Raw genomic sequence first — 19,801 nt, 5'->3', positions numbered from 1 at the left:
TGTATTTTTATTTTGTTGTGTGTATTTTTTTTTTGTAATCTACATAATTCAGGGCTCATCTGTAAAAGAGACCTTGGTCTCAGTGTGACTCCCTGATAAAATAAATGTTAACTTCCGCCACCGTGTGTTGACGCGCGGTGTCCCCTGACAACCGTCTGGGGAAAACAGGAATCTTTTCTCTTCCCCTCTGGGCAGACAGACGCGGGTGAGTACAATAGATTATGTTTCGGCAATATGATGTTGATGTAGTTATTTCCTGCGAATGTTTATATCGTCTCAAGAAACGTTTAGCTATATCTAGTTTACTTATTTGCGTGCCTGCGTGCGTGCGTTGCGCCAATCGCACAGCAGAATGTCTGTAAAGTCTTGGATTTCACTTTACCAAATTACAGTGTTTGCTAGACAAATAATCTGTACATGATGCACATCTACCGTGAAATACAGTGTAATTATTAACAGAGCAATGTGCTAATCATGATTAGCAAAATGATTAGTTTCCAATCAAAATGCTAATCATGAGCTTTCAATAAGGTCAATGAATAGAATATGTGCAAGTTATAGGCTATAGATATTCTGAGTAGACAATATATTTATTGAACCTGGCAAGTCAGTTAAGAACAAATTCTAATTTACGATGATGGCCCACCCCGCGCTGGGCCAATTGTGCACCGCTCTATGGGACTCCCAATCACGGCCAGATGTGTTACATCCTGGATTCAAACCAGGGACTGTAGTGATGCCTCTTTCACTGAGATGCAGTGCTTTAGACTGCTGCGCCACTCGGGAGCCCACTGGGCAATACTTTGCTACATTTAACATGCTAGTCCTTAAGCAGAAAGAGGGACTTGCTGTTAGTGCTTTCATCTTAAAGAGGCATAATATTTAGCCTACAATGACCAAACAAAAAGCACACATCTTTCCAATACCACATCCAAGTTCCTTCCCACCCTCCTCTCAGCCAGCCATGTCTACCAGGGCTACCGACCCTAACAAGCCTCGGATGCTGAGGGTATCTGACACACGCCGGGCGCTCCAGAGCCTTCTCCTGGGGGCAGAGATGGCTCACAAGGCTGACATCCAAACATACAGCTGTGGCCACCTGAGCCCTTACACCCTGAGCCAGAACCAGCCCCACCGGAGGAGGACAGAGGAACCAATCTGGGAGATGTCTGAGGTCTTTCCCCCACTGTTTTCTGTCTATGTTCAGTACCATTTAGCAGAAAAATGCATTGCAAGTATAGAGAGCATTACTTTTTTTCACGGGCGAGCAGAGTTTACCCAACAATTTGTTTTACGATTACACCACTGCTTACAATGACACAACATACAACAACAACAAAACCTAACATCAACATATTCATTATCTCTAGGTCCAGGACAGAGAGAAGGGTGAGGAGGAAGGCCTGAGTCCCAGTCCTTTTACGCAACGCCTCCAGAGACAAACCAAGATGGCCGCCAACATCGAGAAGATGACGGAAGCCATGTTTGACTTCACTGTAGCCAAGGGGCTCAAACCTACAGTCTTGAAGCCTGGGCAGCATGAGAGCCTTACTGGCACACAGAGAGGAATGAAGGGAGAGGAAGGAGAAGAAAGAGAGAGGAGGAGGAAAACAAGGCTCAAGATGGTTCTGGACCCCTCTGAGCTCTTCCTGGTCAAACCCAGCATAGCATCACAGACAAAACCTCCTGAAGGTGTTGAGGGGAACCAGGACCGGTAATAATGATAATTAACACTGTAGCATCACATGCAAAACCTCATGGAGGTGTTGAGGGGAACCAGGTTAGGTAAGGACAATAATAATAAATATAGCGGTGAGCAGCAATGAACGGGGTTCACAGGACGACAGAAAGGACAAGATCAGTTTGATAATAACGCAAACACTCTATCATATAGGAACTATCTTCATGTATGTGTAATCAGTGAAAACACTACTAGGGCTGTTTGGGTGAACGTATTACCGCCACTCCGGCGGTCACGAATCATGCCGGCAGTCAAATTCCACGTGACTGTTTAGTCACAGTAACTAGGCTTCTCCAAGCTCTGATGCTGCTGATGGTCATTAGTAGTCTACCAAACTTGCCAACTGCCTGGTACTCAGCACTCTATTATCCCTGTAATCACTCCCATCTACAGGTACTGGTTCAGTCAGTCTCACCTGGTCCATCTACAGGTACTGGTTCAGTCAGTCTCACCTGGTCCATCTATAGGTACTGGTTCACTCAGTCTCACCTGGTCCATCTACAGGTACTGGTTCACGCAGTCTCACCTGGGGGGCCTGACCAAGAAGGACCAGATGAGGATGATGAGACACTTTGACAGACGGGTGTTGAGGAAGCAGGACCTCAGGGACAGGAACTGGATCAGCGGGAACAAGGCAGCTGAGGCCTACGAGTGGAAGCTAGAGAAGGTGGGGAAGACTAACGTGTTTCTTTTTGGCTGTACAAATTTGACCCGGTACAGTATAAACATCACGCAATACCATAACATACTAATTACACCGTAATAACCTATGGGTTACTTCTATGTTTCTATGTTTCATTATTTGAAACAAGTGGTACATATCCTCCATAGGTAATAATAGGCCTACGAGAGAGAATAGTATGCTGTAAATTATAGGTGTTCTTCAGTCCCCTGGAGGTGTTGAGTTCAGCAGTATTCAGTCCCCTAGAGGTGTTGAGTTCAGCAGTATTCTTCAGTCCCCTAGAGGTGTTGAGTTCAGCAGTATTCTTCAGTCCCCTAGAGGTGTTGAGTTCAGCAGGATTCTTCAGTCCCCTAGAGGTGTTGAGTTCAGCAGTATTCTTCAGTCCCCTAGAGGTGTTGAGTTCAGCAGGATTCTTCAGTCCCCTGGTGGTGTTGAGTTCAGCAGGATTCTTCAGTCCCCGAGAGATGTTGAGTTCAGCAGTATTCTTCACTCCCCTAGAGGTGTTGAGTTCAGCAGTATTCTTCAGTCCCCTAGAGGTGTTGAGTTCAACAGTATTCTTCAGTCCCCTAGAGGTGTTGAGTTCAGCAGTATTCTTCAGTCCCCTGGAGGTGTTGAGTTCAGCAGTATTCTTCAGTCCCCTAGAGGTGTTGAGTTCAACAGTATTCTTCAGTCCCCAAGAGGTGTTGAGTTCAGCAGTATTCTTCAGTCCCCTGGAGGTGTTGAGTTCAGCAGTATTCTTCAGTCCCCTAGAGGTGTTGAGTTCAACAGTATTCTTCAGTCCCCGAGAGATGTTGAGTTCAACAGTATTCTTCAGTCCCCAAGAGGTGTTGAGTTCAGCAGTATTCTTCAGTCCCCTAGAGGTGTTGAGTTCAACAGTATTCTTCAGTCCCCAAGAGGTGTTGAGTTCAGCAGTATTCTTCAGTCCCCTAGAGGTGTTGAGTTCAACAGTATTCTTCACTCCCCTAGAGGTGTTGAGTTCAGCAGTATTCTTCTGTCCCCTGGAGGTGTTGAGTTCAGCAGGATTCTTCAGTCCCCGAGAGATGTTGAGTTCAGCAGTATTCTTCAGTCCCCTGGAGGTGTTGAGTTCAGCAGTATTCTTCAGTCCCCAAGAGGTGTTGAGTTCAGCAGTATTCTTCAGTCCCCTGGAGGTGTTGAGTTCAGCAGTATTCTTCAGTCCCCAAGAGGTGTTGAGTTCAGCAGTATTCTTCAGTCCCCTGGAGGTGTTGAGTTCAGCAGTATTCTTCAGTCCCCTGGAGGTGTTGAGTTCAGCAGTATTCTTCAGTCCCCAAGAGGTGTTGAGTTCAGCAGTATTCTTCAGTCCCCTGGAGGTGTTGAGTTCAGCAGTATTCTTCAGTCCCCTAGAGGTGTTGAGTTCAGCAGTATTCTTCAGTCCCCAAGAGGTGTTGAGTTCAGCATAACACTAGATAGCGTTTCTCCCCGTCTTCCACTTCACTTCACACAGGTACAGCTGTGACTGAGTTATTACCGTACAATATGATGTGTGTCTCCTTCCCCAGGAGCTGAGGAGGCTGTCAGACCAGAGCTGTCCCAGTAGAGACCGCCTGGGGGTGTTCAGTGACGTCTTCAACAATGTCTGTGAAGGCTCGCCAGTATTCAGAGACATCCTCAGGGAAATCAAGGTTTTTCCATTTCCTCTCCTCTCCCTTACCTCTCACTCTCCTCATTTCCCTTACCTCCTCTCCCTCTCCTCCTCTCCCTACCTCTCTCCCTCTCCTCCTCTCCCTTACCTCTCTCCCTCTCCTCCTCTCCCTTACCTCTCTCCCTCTCCTCCTCTCCCTTACATCTCTCCCTCTCCTCCTCTCCCTTACCTCTCCTCCTCATTTCCCTTATCTCTCTCCCTCTCCTCCTCTCCCTTACCTCTCCTCCTCTCCCTTACCTCTCACTCTCCTCCTCTCCCTTACCTCCCTCCTCTCCCTTATCTCTCACTCTCCTCGTTTCCCTTACCTCTCTCCCTCTCCTCCTCTCCCTTACCTCCCTCCTCTCCCTTACCTCCTCTCCCTCTCCTCCTCTCCCTTACCTCCCTCCTCTCCCTTATCTCTCACTCTCCTCGTTTCCCTTACCTCTCTCCCTCTCCTCCTCTCCCTTACCTCCCTCCTCTCCCTTACCTCCTCTCCCTCTCCTCCTCTCCCTTACCTCCCTCCTCTCCCTTACCTCCTCTCCCTCTCCTCCTCTCCCTTACCTCCCTCCTCTCCCTTACCTCCTCTCCCTCGCCTCCTCTCCCTTACCTCCCTCCTCTCCCTTACCTCCTCTCCCTCTCCTCCTCTTCCTTACCTCCCTCCTCTCCCTTACCTCCTCTCCCTCTCCTCCTCTCCCTTACCTCCCTCCTCTCCCTTACCTCCTCTCCCTCTCCTCCTTTACCCTACCTCTCTCCCTCTCTACCTCTCCTTTCTTCCTCTTCGCCTCTCCCTTACCTCTCTCCCTCCACGGCGCCACTCAGCAGCAGCACATGTTAAGCATGTATTATGGGATGAATTAGAGGCTAGGGACTGGGATCCTGAGAGACTGACAGTCCCCTGAATTAGAGAATAGGGACTGGGAGCCTGAGAGACTGACAGTCCCCTGAATTAGAGAATAGCTGACTGGGAGCCTGAGAGACTGAATTAGAGAATAGGGACTGGGAGCCTGAGAGACTGACAGTCCCCTGAATTAGAGAATAGGGACTGGGAGCCTGAGAGACTGACAGTCCCCTGAATTAGAGAATAGGGACTGGGAGCCTGAGAGACTGAATTAGAGAATAGGGACTGGGAGCCTGAGAGACTGACAGTCCCCTGAATTAGAGAATAGGGACTGGGAGCCTGAGAGACTGACAGTCCCCTGAATTAGAGAATAGGGCCTGGGAGCCTGAGAGACTGAATTAGAGAATAGTTTCCCTCTCATGTAAAGCGCTTTGAGTGCTTCAGTTGGTAGAAAGGTGCTCAAAAAATCCAATCCAAATTAAATGTAAATATTATTGTTATTATTATTGTTATTGTTGATATTATTATTGTTATTGTTGTTATTCTTATTAGTATCATTATTATTCTTGTTGTTATTCTTATTGTTATTCTTATTGTTGTTATTATTGTTATTATTAGTATTATTATTGTTATTATTGTTGTTGTTATTATTCTTATTAATATCATTATTATTATTATTATTATTGTTGTTGTTGTTATTGTTATTATTATTATTCAATCTGTGTTTCTCCCTTCTGCTTTCCAGACAGACTATGATCTGTACCTCAACTCTATTCTGGACTCCCAGACACCTCTCGAGGATTTGGTAAATATTACAAACACATTCAGATTTTTTTCTAGTTTATTTGTAGCCTAATAATATGGAAATCTTACTAAATTATTGTGCTTTCGCTGCATATGGAGGTCTGTACTGACACCAGTTGAGCTTTTGATTGACTACTGTAACCCCTATTTAAGACCTCTATACCCTCAAATTCCAATCAGGACCTCGAAGCCAGTTCCACTGCTTTTTGTCATTCCTACCCCTCTTATCGGGGACTGATTTAGACCTGGGACACCGGGTGGGTGATATTCCTCTAATCGGGGATTGATTTAGACCGGGGACACCAAGTGGGTGATTCTCCTCTAATCAGGGACTGATTTAGACCTGGGACACCGGGTGGGTGATTCACCTCTAATCAGGGACTGATTTAGACCTGGGACACCGGGTGGGTGATTCACCTCTAATCAGGGACTGATTTAGACCTGGGACACCGGGTGGGTGATTCACCTCTAATCAGGGACTGATTTAGACCTGGGACACCGGGTGGGTGATTCACCTCTAATCGGGGACTGATTTAGACCGGGGACACCAAGTGGGTGATTCCACACTAATCAGGGACTGATTTTAGACCTGGGACACCGGGTGGGTGATTCACCTCTAATCGGGGACTAATTTAGACCTGGGACACCAGGTGGGTAATTCCCCTCTAATCAGGGACTAATTTAGACCTGGGACACCAGGTAGGTACAATGAATGATCCGGTGGAATAGGAAACCAGCAGTGCACTACACTGTACTGATCTTCATTGAGTATTTTATCCCTCCTCCTCTCTGTGGTGTGGTCAGTCTGAGCTGGCTCTGCTGGGTGGTCTGGCCATCGTAGGGGCAGAGGATCTGGAGGAAGCTGGCAACGAGGTGTCCAGGCTGGGAGAGGAGGCGCAGAGGGCCCTGGAGGAGAATGACAGGTATGGATGGGTCTCTGAGGGAATGGATATATGCATATACTGGAATACATCGTACTCGGGTCTAAATTCAGTCCGTAGGTCAGAAGATCGTCATTGTAGCACAATTTCAATTTAAAGGTGTAACATTATGGATTTGCATTAGTATACACATCAAAAGTCCCAATGCAAAGTTACACTTCACATCTCTATTTTTCGAAGTTATTGCATAAAACCAATCAGAATGCCAAAGTCATGCCGGAAACTGTCTTTGCGGGGTGTGACGTAATATGGAGGACCTGCAAAGTCAGCCTTTTCCCGATAATGTGAACTCAAATGCACAACTTCAAACTAAACCAAATCTTTGCACTCATTGACTACTGGTTTCAATAACATTTTTAGACAACGTACAAGCTAATACTTTATGAATTTATTGTTGCAAATCAGCTTACAAGGTTGCAAGCCAACTAGCCTGCTAACGTTAACCCTACCCCCTGCTAACGTTAACCCTACCCGCCTGCTAATGTTAACCCTACCCGCCTGCTAACGTTAACCCTACCCGCCTGCTAACGTTAACCCTACCCACCTGCTAACGTTAACCCTACCCGCCTGCTAACGTTAACCCTACCCGCCTGCTAACGTTAACCCTACCCGCTTGCTATCGTTAACCCTACCCACCTGCTAAAGTTAGGTTAGCTCTGCATGAGTCAGCCAGTTGCTATCAACACCTAGCTTACAGCTCAATTAAAGTAAATCAACGTTTTGGAAATACATAACACCATCTAACCAGTTATCAAATAATGTTACTGGTATGTGCAGTTATCCTAGCCAGCAAGCTAGCCAGCTAAAACACCAACTAGTCTAGCAGAGGCAGGAATCCACAGAATATAACAACAACGAAAATACAGCAGATATAAAGTAGACAGAGCGGAGACTTACCGATTAACGGCTGAGTTAGTTTTAGAACGGCAGGTGACACCTACAGAGCAAAGCCAATCTCAGCTACCTATCAAAATTAGCATTGAATTCCCACGGGATTAGGACGATCGACACGTCGAATATGATACATTTCCAGAATATAGCATGAGCATATAAGCATGGCAACGGAGTATGAACTTTGAACTTTGATTCACTCCAGCCGCCAAGCGTGGACTGGGAAAGGACAGACAGAGTATACCGTCTACCACACAACAACGTTACTAAATCGAGTACAGTTTACCACCAGAGACGTTCTTCAAAGGATGGAAGAACTCTTGGGCAACTCGGCCTTCCATCTACCACCAACCTATTGAAGCGCAGCTCGGAGTAAATATTCATAGCATTTTCCTTTTCCAAATGGACGGTAATTTAGAATGCATAAGATTCTGTATTTACGATAGAGTAGCTGCCTACGGCCCGATAGAGACATCGCTTCTCCCTTTGTTCTTCAGTTTTCCCGCTCTTTCACTCAAACCCAGCCCGCTTTTCTTTGTGTAACCAGCTGTCATATCTGTTCCGTCCGCTTGGGACGTTTTCCTTTATGACATAATGTGTAATCAAGGTATTATTCATTCTGTGTGATTAGTTGGGTATTTAGTAAATAAATAATTAAACTCAATTTTGTATTGCTGATTCAACTTGTTAGCCAGGGGTAGTGTAGATAACCAAGAATTTACAACTTACAGATGAGACTGAAATAAGATGACGATTAATATTGACTGCTACTGATGTAAAATATTACTCGTTCTTTAAGAGTTTATTCGGAAGATAACAGCTCTATAAATATTATTTTGTGGTGCCCCGACTTTCTAGTTAATTACATTTTCATGATTAGATCAATCAGGTGATATTAATTACAGAGAAAGGATTTTATAGAATAGCATGTCATATCATTTAATCCGGCATAGCCAAAGACACGACAAGGGTATAGGAGGAGACGAGGAGAAGAGTCAACATTAAGAGGGTGATTAGAGGAAGGCTCCAGGCAGATGGAAATTATCACAATGGCACAGTGAGTCAGCTACTGTTGCGCACTAGTACTGAGACAAGGTTGAAAAGCCTACTTCATGGAGAGCCTACTTCATGGAGATCATGCGGCCCCCATGTGTGGGGAATCTGATTGGTTGTTCACATCATACCTCCTCGTAATTGATAGATTGTAGCTCACCACTGCCAACATTCGGTCTGCATGGCTAGTGGCTAACGTTAGCCAGCTTGATAAAGTTAGCGCAGAGTAGATTGTCCGTATGACTTTGAGAAATAGTGCATTGTGGGTCGTTTAGAAAGTATCTGGAAATAAGTTAATAAATATGTTTGTTTATTTAATTTTAAAACTGTAACTATGTTTATAGGTAACCAGATCATGAATACAACTAAGTTACTAAGTCTTTGACCACACTGTGTTGTTATTTTGGTCAGTAAAAACGTGCTTCCTACCAATGTTCCCTCTAAACTGCGTGCGTAGGCGTACAGCTCCCCCCGGTACTGCCGCACAGAAGAAATATCAGCCTGTGCAGAGAAGCACTAGATTGAACTTCACTCAACTTTCTCAAGCCCCCTCCCCCCCTTAGCTAACACTATCTGATTATCTCTTTTTCCCCAGTCTACTTGAATGCGTGAACATTTATTTTATATATCTATCCCTCTAGAACGCGGAGATTCCGCGCTACGGATTGAATCTAATTCTAGTAGTTGATGTTATACAAATACTTTGCTTTTATTCAAAACATAGAATACTAAAAACCTTTTATTCCAAAAAACTTGTATTGAATACGTAGTTTTAAAATGTATTGGTTTCCTTTTAAAGTATATTGTGAGCTTGTGTGATAATGCACTTTGACACAAAAAATTTAGACTTGACTTAATTTTAATTTGATTGTTAATCGTGCCTATTGTCTGTTTCCACAGAGTCAGGAATCAGTTTCAGAACGTACGTGACAGAGTCATGGAAATCCCAGATGATGAAGGTTGATTGATTTTTGTTGTTGTTGTTGTTGTTGTTGTTTAGTTGATGTATTGCTGTGTTTGTTTGATTATTGATTGAATGGTTTGCGTGATGAATAATGAATTGGTTTGATTGATTGGTTTGTTTGATGTATTGGAATGTATTGATTCGTTGTTTGGTTGATTGGTTTGTTTGATGTATTAATTGATTGGTTTGTTTATTAATTTGTTGAATTCATGATTGATTTATTGATTCATTGGTTGGTTGATTGATGCCAGGGCTCCATATGGAGGCCACTCTGCCAGGGCTGTTGAGGCCAGGTGAAGGGCCGATCTCCTTTATAGATCGTGTCCAGCCTAAGAGACGGCAGGTATGGCACATAATACACATAATATACATAATACACATAATACACATAATATACATAATACACATAATACACAGAATATATATAATACACATAATATATATAATACACATAATACACATAATATACATAATATATAATATACATAATATATAATATACATAATATATAATATACATAATACACATAATACACATAATATATATAAAAAATATTTTATATTATTATATAATATATAATATATTTAAAAACATATTTTTTATGTACTGTTCTGTATTTACTGTATGTACTGTACTGTATGTACTGTACTGTATTTACTGTATGTACTGTACTGTATGTACTGTTCTGTATGTACTGTATGTACTGTACTGTATGTACTGTACTGTATGTACTGTTCTGTATGTACTGTTCTGTATGTACTGTTCGTACTGTATGTACTGTTCTGTATGTACTGTTCGTACTGTATGTACTGTGCTGTATGTACTGTACTGTATTTACTGTATGTACTGTACTGTATGTACTGTTCTGTATGTACTGTATGTACTATATGTACTGTATGTACTGTATGTACTCTATGTACTGTATGTACTGTTCTGTATGTACTGTTCTGTATGTACTGTTCTGTATGTACTGTTCTGTATGTACTGTACTGTACTGTATGTACTGTTCTGTATGTACTGTATGTGCTGTACTGTATTTACTGTATGTACTGTTCTGTATGTACTGTATGTACTGTACTGTATGTACTGTTCTGTATGTACTGTACTGTACTGTATGTACTGTTCTGTATGTACTGTATGTGCTGTACTGTATGTACTGTATGTACTGTACTGTATGTACTGTACTGTTCTGTATGTACTGTACTGCATGTTCTGTATGTACTGTACTGTATGTGCTGTATGTTCTGTATGTACTGTATGTATTGTTCTGTATGTACTGTACTGTATGTACTGTTCTGTATGTACTGTATGTACTGTTCTGTGTGTACTGTTCTGTATGTACTGTTCTGTATGTACTGTGTGTACTGTTCTGTGTGTACTGTTCTGTGTGTACTGTTCTGTATGTACTGTTCTGTATGTACTGTTATGTATGTACTGTACTGTATGTACTGTACTGTATGTACTGTTATGTATGTACTGTATGTACTGTATGTACTGTATGTACTGTTCTGTGTGTACTGTACATTATGTATTGTACTGTATGTACTGTATGTTCTGTATGTACTGTACTGTATGTATTGTTCTGTATGTACTGTATGTGATGTACTGTATGTACTGTTATGTATGTAATATATGCCCTGTACTGTATGTACTGTATGTACTGTACTGTATGTATTGTTCTGTATGTACTGTATGTGCTGTTCTGTATGTACTGTTCTGTATGTACTGTTCTGTATGTACTGTATGTACTGTACCATATGTACTGTACTGTATGTACTGTTCTGTATGTACTGTATGTACTGTTCTGTATGTACTGTATGTACTGTTCTGTATGTACTGTATGTACTGTACTGTATGTACTGTTCTGTGTGTACTGTTCTGTATGTACTGTTCTGTATGTACTGTTATGTATGTACTGTACTGTATGTACTGTACTGTATGTACTGTACTGTATGTACTGTTATGTATGTACTGTAATGTATGTACTGTATGTAATGTTCTGTGTGTACTGTACATTATGTATTGTACTGTATGTACTGTATGTACTGTTATGTATGTACTGTTCTGTATGTACTGTTATGTATGTACTGTACTGTATGTACTGTTCTGTATGTACTGTTATGTATGTACTGTACTGTATGTACTGTATGTACTGTATGTACTGTTCTGTGTGTACTGTACATTATGTATTGTACTGTATGTACTGTTATGTATGTACTGTACATTATGTACTGTACTGTACATTATGTACTGTACTGTATGTACTGTTATGTATGTACTGTTCTGTATGTACTGTACTGTATGTACTGTGCTGTATGTACTGTTCTGTATGTACTGTTCTGTATGTACTGTACATTATGCACTCTATGTACTGTTCTGTATGTACTGTACTGTTCTATATGTACTGTTCTGTATGTACTGTTCTATATGTACTGTACATTATGCACTCTATGTACGGTTCTGTATGTACTATATGTACTGTACGTACTGTATGTACTGTGTTATTAGGTGTGGATAATGTGGGAGGAGGTCCAGCTGCTGCAGAAGGAACTCAAGGAGAAGATGGTATCCATCATCACCACAGGAGCTACAGAGAGATGCATCAGAGACTCTAAGGTACAGAGAGATGCATCAGAGACTCTAAGGTACAGAGAGATGCATCAGAGACTCTAAGGTACAGAGAGATGCATCAGAGACTCTAAGGTACAGAGAGATGCATCAGAGACTCTAAGGTACAGAGAGATGCATCAGAGACTCTAAGGTACAGAGAGATGCATCAGAGACTCTAAGGTACAGAGAGATGCATCAGAGACTCTAAGGTACAGACGCAAATCAGAGACTAGTCTTAAGAGACATGCAGCAAAGTATTAACCACGGCACCAATAGGGATTTACAACTGGGGGAGCACCAGACGGGGTATTAACCACAGCACCAATAGGGATTTACAACTAGGGGATCATCAGACGGGGTATTAAACCACGGCACCATTAGGGATTTACAACTAGGGGAGCACCAGACGGGGTATTAAACCACGGCACCAATAGGGATTTACAACTGGGGGAGCACCAGACGGGGTATTAAACCACGGCACCATTAGGGATTTACAACTAGGGGATCATCAGACGGGGTATTAAACCACGGCACCATTAGGGATTTACAACTAGGGGAGCACCAGACGGGGTATTAAACCACGGCACCAATAGGGATTTACAACTGGGGGAGCACCAGACGGGGTATTAAACCACGGCACCAATAGGGATTTACAACTAGGGGAGCACCAGACAGGGTATTAACCACAGGGGAGCTCCTAGTGGCTTAACATAGGCATATGGTTGTTGTAGTTCTTAACATAGGCGTATGGTTGTTGTAGTTCTTAACATAGGCGTATGGTTGTTGTAGTTCTTAACATAGGCATATGGTTGTTGTAGTTCTTAACATAGGTGTATGGTTGTTGTAGTTCTTAACATAGGTGTATGGTTGTTGTAGTTCTTAACATAGGCGTATGGTTGTTGTAGTTCTTAACATAGGTGTATGGTTGTTGTAGTTCTTAACATAGGTGTATGGTTGTTGTAGTTCTTAACATAGGCGTATGGTTGTTGTAGTTCTTAACATAGGCGTATGGTTGTTGTAGTTCTTAACATAGGCATATGGTTGTTGTAGTTCTTAACATAGGTGTATGGTTGTTGTAGTTCTTAACATAGGCGTATGGTTGTTGTAGTTCTTAGCATAGGCATATGGTTGTTGTAGTTCTTAGCATAGGCATATGGTTGTTGTAGTTCTGTGTTGGATGAACTGGGTAAAATACTACTGTCAACGTATTTTCAAAGTTATTTAATGTGTCCTTCAGAAATGGACATATCTTTTCCAGTCAGCCCTCCCTGCCCAATTAAAGCAGCACACACGTTTTACTCACACAGTAGAATGACTTCTCTCTACGACTCACATTCACCAAAACACACACACGTTGGATAGCCTTATGTCCTGCTGTACTCTCCACGTATGTTATGACCTTGCATGCCTTTTTACAAACAGCTTATCATCGGTAATGTACAGACTGACTCCCGTTATCGTAGGACATTTCACTGAAGTACTGTGTGTGTGTGTGTGTGTGTGTGTGTTTGTGTGTGTGTGTGTGTGTGTGTGTGTGTGTGTGTGTGTGTGTGTGTGTGTGTGTGTGTGTGTGTGTGTGTGTGTGTGTGTGTGTGTGTGTGTGTGTGTGTGTGTGTGTGTGTGTGTGTGTGTTTGTCTGTTATCTCCTGCAGGGAGAGATCATGAGACTACTGGCCTCAAATGAACGCTTCAGAAACACCAACAAGGCAAGCCATTTAGTACTTTGACCTAGTTGAAATATTATCATATTTTTCCTTGACTGTATGTACTGTGCTGTATGTACTGTGTGTATGTACTGTACTGTATGTACTGTACTGTATGTACTGTACTGTATGTATTGTTCTGTATGTACTGTACTGTATGTACTGTGTGTATATACTGTACTGTATGTACTGTACTGTATGTACTGTATGTACTGTACTGTATGTACTGTTCTGTATGTATTGTACTGTATGTACTGTGTGTATATACTGTACTGTATGTACTGTACTGTATGTATTGTACTGTATGTACTGTACTGTACTGTATGTATTGTTCTGTATGTACTGTGCTGTATGTACTGTTTGTATATACTGTACTGTATGTACTGTTCTGTATGTACTGTTCTGTATGTACTGTTCTGTATGTACTGTTCTGTATGTACTGTGTTGTATGTATTGTATGTACTGTATGTATGTACTGTTCTGTATGTACTGTGCTGTATGTACTGTGCTGTATGTACTGTGTGTATATACTGTACATTATGTACTGTTCTGTATGTACTGTTCTGTATGTATTGTACTGTATGTACTGTTCTGTATGTACTGTGTTGTATGTATTGTATGTACTGTATGTATGTACTGTTCTGTATGTACTGTGTGTATGTATTGTACTGTATGTACTGTTCTGTATGTACTGTGTTGTATGTATTGTATGTACTGTATGTACTGTGCTGTATGTATGTGCTGTATGTATGTGCTGTATGTACTGTGCTGTATGTACTGTGCTGTATGTACTGTATGTGCTGTATGTACTGTATGTGCTGTATGTACTGTACTGTATGTGCTGTATGTACTGTACTGTGCTGTGTGTACTGTATGTATGTGCTGTGCTGTATGTACTGTATGTACTGTGCTGTATGTACTGTGCTGTATGTACTGTGCTGTATGTGCTGTATGTGCTGTATGTACTGTATGTGCTGTGCTGTATGTACTGTATGCATGTGCTGTATGTACTGTGCTGTATGTACTGTATGTGCTCTGGCCCCCCAATGGTGGAACAAACTCCCTCACGACGCCAGGACAGCGGAGTCAATCACCACCTTCCGGAGACACCTGAAACCCCACCTCTTTAAGGAGTACCTAGGATAGTATAAGTAATCCCTCTCACCCCCCCCCCTTTAAGATTTAGATGCACTATTGTAAAGTGACTGTTCCACTGGATGTCATAAGATAAATGCACCAATTTGTAAGTCGCTCTGGATAAGAGCGTCTGCTAAATGACTTAAATGTAAATGTAAATGTCTGTATGTACTGTGCTGTATGTGCTGTATGTACTGTATGTGCTGTGCTGTATGTACTGTATGTATGTGCTGTATGTGCTGTATGTATGTGCTGTATGTATGTGCTGTATGTACTGTGCTGTATGTGCTGTATGTATGTGCTGTATGTACTGTGCTGTATGTACTGTATGTGCTGTATGTGCTGTATGTACTGTGCTGTATGTACTGTATGTATGTGCTGTATGTACTGTACTGTATGTGCTGTATGTGCTGTATGTACTGTGCTGTATGTACTGTATGTGCTGTATGTGCTGTATGTACTGTGCTGTATGTACTGTATGTGCTGTATGTGCTGTATGTACTGTGCTGTATGTACTGTATGTATGTGCTGTATGTGCTGTATGTACTGTGCTGTATGTACTGTATGTGCTGTATGTGCTGTATGTACTGTGCTGTATGTACTGTATGTATGTGCTGTATGTACTGTGCTGTATGTGCTGTATGTACTGTATGTGCTGTATGTACTGTGCTGTATGTGCTGTATGTACTGTATGTACTGTGCTATATGTACTGTATGTGCTGTATGTACTGTATGTATATGCTGTGCTGTATGTGCTGTATGTGTTGTATGTACTGTGCTGTGTGTGCTATATGTACTCTGTGTAGGGGGACAAATAGTCAGAGATGATAATGTTCCTCCCCTCAGGCCTGGTTCCACCACTCAGGCCTGGTTCCTCCCCTCAGGCCTGGTTCCTCCCCACAGGCCTGGTTCCTCCCCTCAGGCCTGGTTCCTCCCCTCAGGCCTGGTTCCTCCCCTCAGGCCTGGTTCCACCCCTCAGGCCTTGGTCCTCTTTAGGTTTCTAGGGAGTTGTTCCAAACCACTCTGCCTCTGCATTGCCCAGGATGGGTATCTGTAAAGCTCTTTTGGGTTTTAGGCTGGGTATCTGTAAAGCTCTTTGGGGTTTTAGGCTGGGTATCTGTAAAGCTCTTTGGGGTTTTAGGCTGGGTATCTGTAAAGCTCTTTGGGGTTTTAGGATGGGTATCTGTAAAGCTCTTTGGGGTTTTAGGATGGGTATCTGTAAAGCTCTTTGGGGTTTTAGGATGGGTATCTGTAAAGCTCTTTGGGGTTTTAGGATGGGTATCTGTAAAGCTCTTTGGGGTTTTAGGATGGGTATCTGTAAAGCTCTTTGGGGTTTTAGGATGGGTATCTGTAAAGCTCTTTGGGGTTTTAGGATGGGTATCTGTAAAGCTCTTTGGGGTTTTAGGATGGGTATCTGTAAAGCTCTTTGGGGTTTTAGGATGGGTATCTGTAAAGCTCTTTGGGGTTTTAGGATGGGTATCTGTAAAGCTCTTTGGGGTTTTAGGCTGGGTATCTGTAAAGCTCTTTGGGGTTTTAGGCTGGGTATCTGTAAAGCTCTTTGGGGTTTTAGGCTGGGTATCTGTAAAGCTCTTTGGGGTTTTAGGATGGGTATCTTGTAAATAAAATAAATTTGATTTAAATTGTATTGAATATACAATGCATTTTCTATACTCATTGGTCTCACTGTGTCTTAAAGGATCTGGAAAGCAACCTCAACATGATCCTGAACAGAGTGACAACAAGCGAGGATGTCAAAGCGTACGTATCCTCATTATAAGAATGTAACCAATCTCACTATGTATCTTCTGTGTAAATCTTTGGTATGGTTGACATTGCTTTTTTTGGGGGGGATGGGGTGACAACAAAATGTCCCAATTGGGACAGTTAAGATGTTGATGGATTGTTCCCCATCCTCATCATCATCTTCATCCCAATTACACATTGATTCAGAAATCATAACAATGTTACTGTGTTGGATTCAGCCTGTAGATACCTAACCCTTAAGCCAGAACCCCTAACCCTTAACCCTTAACCCAGAATCCCTAAACCTTAACCCTAAACCCTTAACCCAGAACCCCTAAACCTTAACCCATAACCCCTAACCCTTAACCCCTAAACCTTAACCCCTAAACCTTAACCCATAACCCCTTAACCCCTAAACCTTAACCCATAACCCCTTAACCCCTAAACCTTAACCCAGAACCCCAACCCTTAACCCCTAAACCTTAACCCCTAAACCTTAACCCATAACCCCTTAACCTTAACCCAGAACCCCTAACACATAATCCCTAACCCAGAACCCCTAACCCAGAACCCCTAACCCAGAACCCCTAACCCAGAACCCTTAACCCAGAACCCCTAACCCAGAACCCCTAACCCAGAACCCCTAACCCAGAACCCCTAAACCTTAACCCAGAACCACTAACCCAGAACCCCTAACCCAGAACCACTAACCCAGAACCACTAACCCAGAACCCATAAACCAGAACCACTAAACCACTAACCCAGAACCACTAACCCAGAACCCCTAACCATAATGTTAGATCTTCCCTGAATATACAGTACACATACCTGTTGCTGGCATGGTCCAGGGATTGTAGCCACAAAGTGTCTCATAGTAGGAGTGAAGATCTAAGATCTGCCAATACAATATTTTTTCCATGATGATCTGAAAGTTGAAACTGATGCTAGATCAGCACTCCTACTCGAAGACGCGTTGTGGATACGGGCCCTGGTCTCTCTAGGCAAAATATATGACTAAAGAGAAATTATTTCTCTCACCGTTGGCTCTGTGATCTGGCTCTATTCACAGGGAGGTGTGGGACAAAATATGGACCGCCCTGCGACACGAGGACGATAGAACACAACCTCTAGTAAATTAGTAGCGTTTGGAACAGTACCTCTTTTTGTCCACCAGGGGGTAGTGTTTAACAAGCTGACCTGAAGGCCATTCTTAGATATTATGGACGGGATGATTACTCATTCGCCAAGATTCACATCATTTTTAATCATTGTTATTCGAGCTAACATTAAAATATCTCCGATGGTAACAGAAGTACGATGGCATTTAGTTACAACAGCAACAACCACACTGTATGTAGTCCTCACAAGAGTCAATTGTGCTGTAGTGACATCGTTGAAATATCTTATGTGACTTATCAGACTATTTAATAGTCTTTTAACAATAAAGATATAATTGAGGATGTGGTTAAATGTGGTGATGATTATAGTAAATATGGCTTTGATGTCATACAAGCAAACCATACAACCGCCGATCCAACGTGATTTGGGGCGGCAGGGTGGGCCCAGTGGTTAGAGCGTTGGACTAGTTAACCGAAAGGTTGCAAGTTCAAATCCCCGAGCTGACAAGGTACAAAATCTGTCGTTCTGCCCCTGAACAAGGCAGTTAACCCACTGTTCCTAGGCCGTCATTGTGAATAAGAATTTGTTCTTAACTGACTTGCCTACTTTTACTATATAATCTGGGTCCAATCCCTTGGCTGTCCACATCCTACCAGACCTGTCCACGTCATCACACCTATCATCACCTGCTGTACACAAACACACACACAGATCAATCTTCTCCACATAGGCAGTATATACTGTTCTGTTGCTAAAGCTCTGCTATCTGATATTCATTCTGTCACAAAAGATTGTAGATTCTAGACCAGGGCACTCCAGCCCTGTTCCTGGAGAGACACCCTCCTGTAGGTTTAAACTCCAACCCTGTTCCTGGAGAGACCCTCCTGTAGGTTTTAACTCCAACCCTGTTCCTAGAGAGAGACCCTCCTGTAGGTTTTAACTCCAACCCTGTTCCTGGAGAGATACCCTCCTGTAGGTTTTAACTCCAACCTTGTTCCTGTAGAGATACCCTCCTGTAGGTTTTAACACCAACCCTGTTCCTGTAGAGATACCCTCCTGTAGGTTTTAACTCCAACCCTGTTCCTGGAGAGACCCTCCTGTAGGTTTTAACTCCAACCCTGTTCCTGGAGAGAGACCCTCCTGTAGGTTTTAACTCCAACCCTGTTCCTGGAGAGATACCCTCCTGTAGGTTTTAACTCCAACCCTGTTCCTGGAGAGAGACCCTCCTGTAGGTTTTAACTCCAACCCTGTTCCTGGAGAGATACCCTCCTGTAGGTTTTAACTCCAACCCTGTTCCTGGAGAGATACCCTCCTGTAGGTTTTAACTCCAACCCTGTTCCTGGAGAGATACCCTCCTGTAGGTTTTAACTCCAACCCTGTTCCTGGAGAGATACCCTCCTGTAGGTTTTAACTCCAACCCTGTTCCTGGAGAGAGACCCTCCTGTAGGTTTTAACTCCAGCCCTGTTCCTGGAGAGAGACCCTCCTGTAGGTTTTAACTCCAGCCCTGTTCCTGGAGAGAGACCCTCCTGTAGGTTTTAACTCCAACCCTGTTCCTGGAGAGAGACCCTCCTGTAGGTTTTAACTCCAGCCCTGTTCCTGGAGAGAGACCCTCCTGTAGGTTTTAACTCCATGTCATTTAAACAAAATAATAAAATGTGATGTGATGACGTTGAATCAATGTGTCTTTTTTTCACCCAACTTTTGACCTAAATCTCACATAACATGGTGAGATTATTCGTTGATTTCAAATTGAATTCACATTAGATGACAAACTCAACCAAATGTTTCATCAAAACTAGACGTTGAACTGACATCTGTGCCCAGTGGGCTTTATCTTGACCAAATTAGGTGCTTGTTGGTAGTGATACTAATGACTAAACTGCGACTCAGAGGAACTGATTGTATCAGTATCTCCCTTTTCCACAATGAGGTCTG

At 42.8% G+C, this 19,801-nt stretch overlaps 1 protein-coding gene across 1 annotated transcript; it reads left to right on the top strand.

The window, feature by feature from the left end:
- The first annotated feature begins 118 nt into the window (after positions 1–118).
- On the top strand, positions 119–18,803 carry LOC124047526 (uncharacterized protein C6orf118-like). The gene is made up of 13 exons (XM_046367832.1): positions 119–205; positions 959–1,174; positions 1,371–1,714; positions 2,246–2,408; positions 3,941–4,063; positions 5,646–5,705; positions 6,509–6,627; positions 9,490–9,548; positions 9,805–9,896; positions 12,062–12,169; positions 13,816–13,869; positions 16,700–16,761; positions 17,816–18,803. Exons 2-13 carry the CDS (start codon positions 965–967, stop codon positions 17,883–17,885), a joined length of 1,464 nt encoding a protein of 487 aa, XP_046223788.1. The 5' UTR covers positions 119–205; positions 959–964; the 3' UTR covers positions 17,886–18,803.
- Positions 18,804–19,801: the final 998 nt, after the last annotated feature.

Source organism: Oncorhynchus gorbuscha, linkage group LG11, assembly GCF_021184085.1.
Source record: "Oncorhynchus gorbuscha isolate QuinsamMale2020 ecotype Even-year linkage group LG11, OgorEven_v1.0, whole genome shotgun sequence".
NCBI lineage: Eukaryota > Metazoa > Chordata > Actinopteri > Salmoniformes > Salmonidae > Oncorhynchus > Oncorhynchus gorbuscha.
Note: the sequence above shows the minus strand (reverse complement) of the source record. Positions and strands in the feature narration are given on the sequence as shown.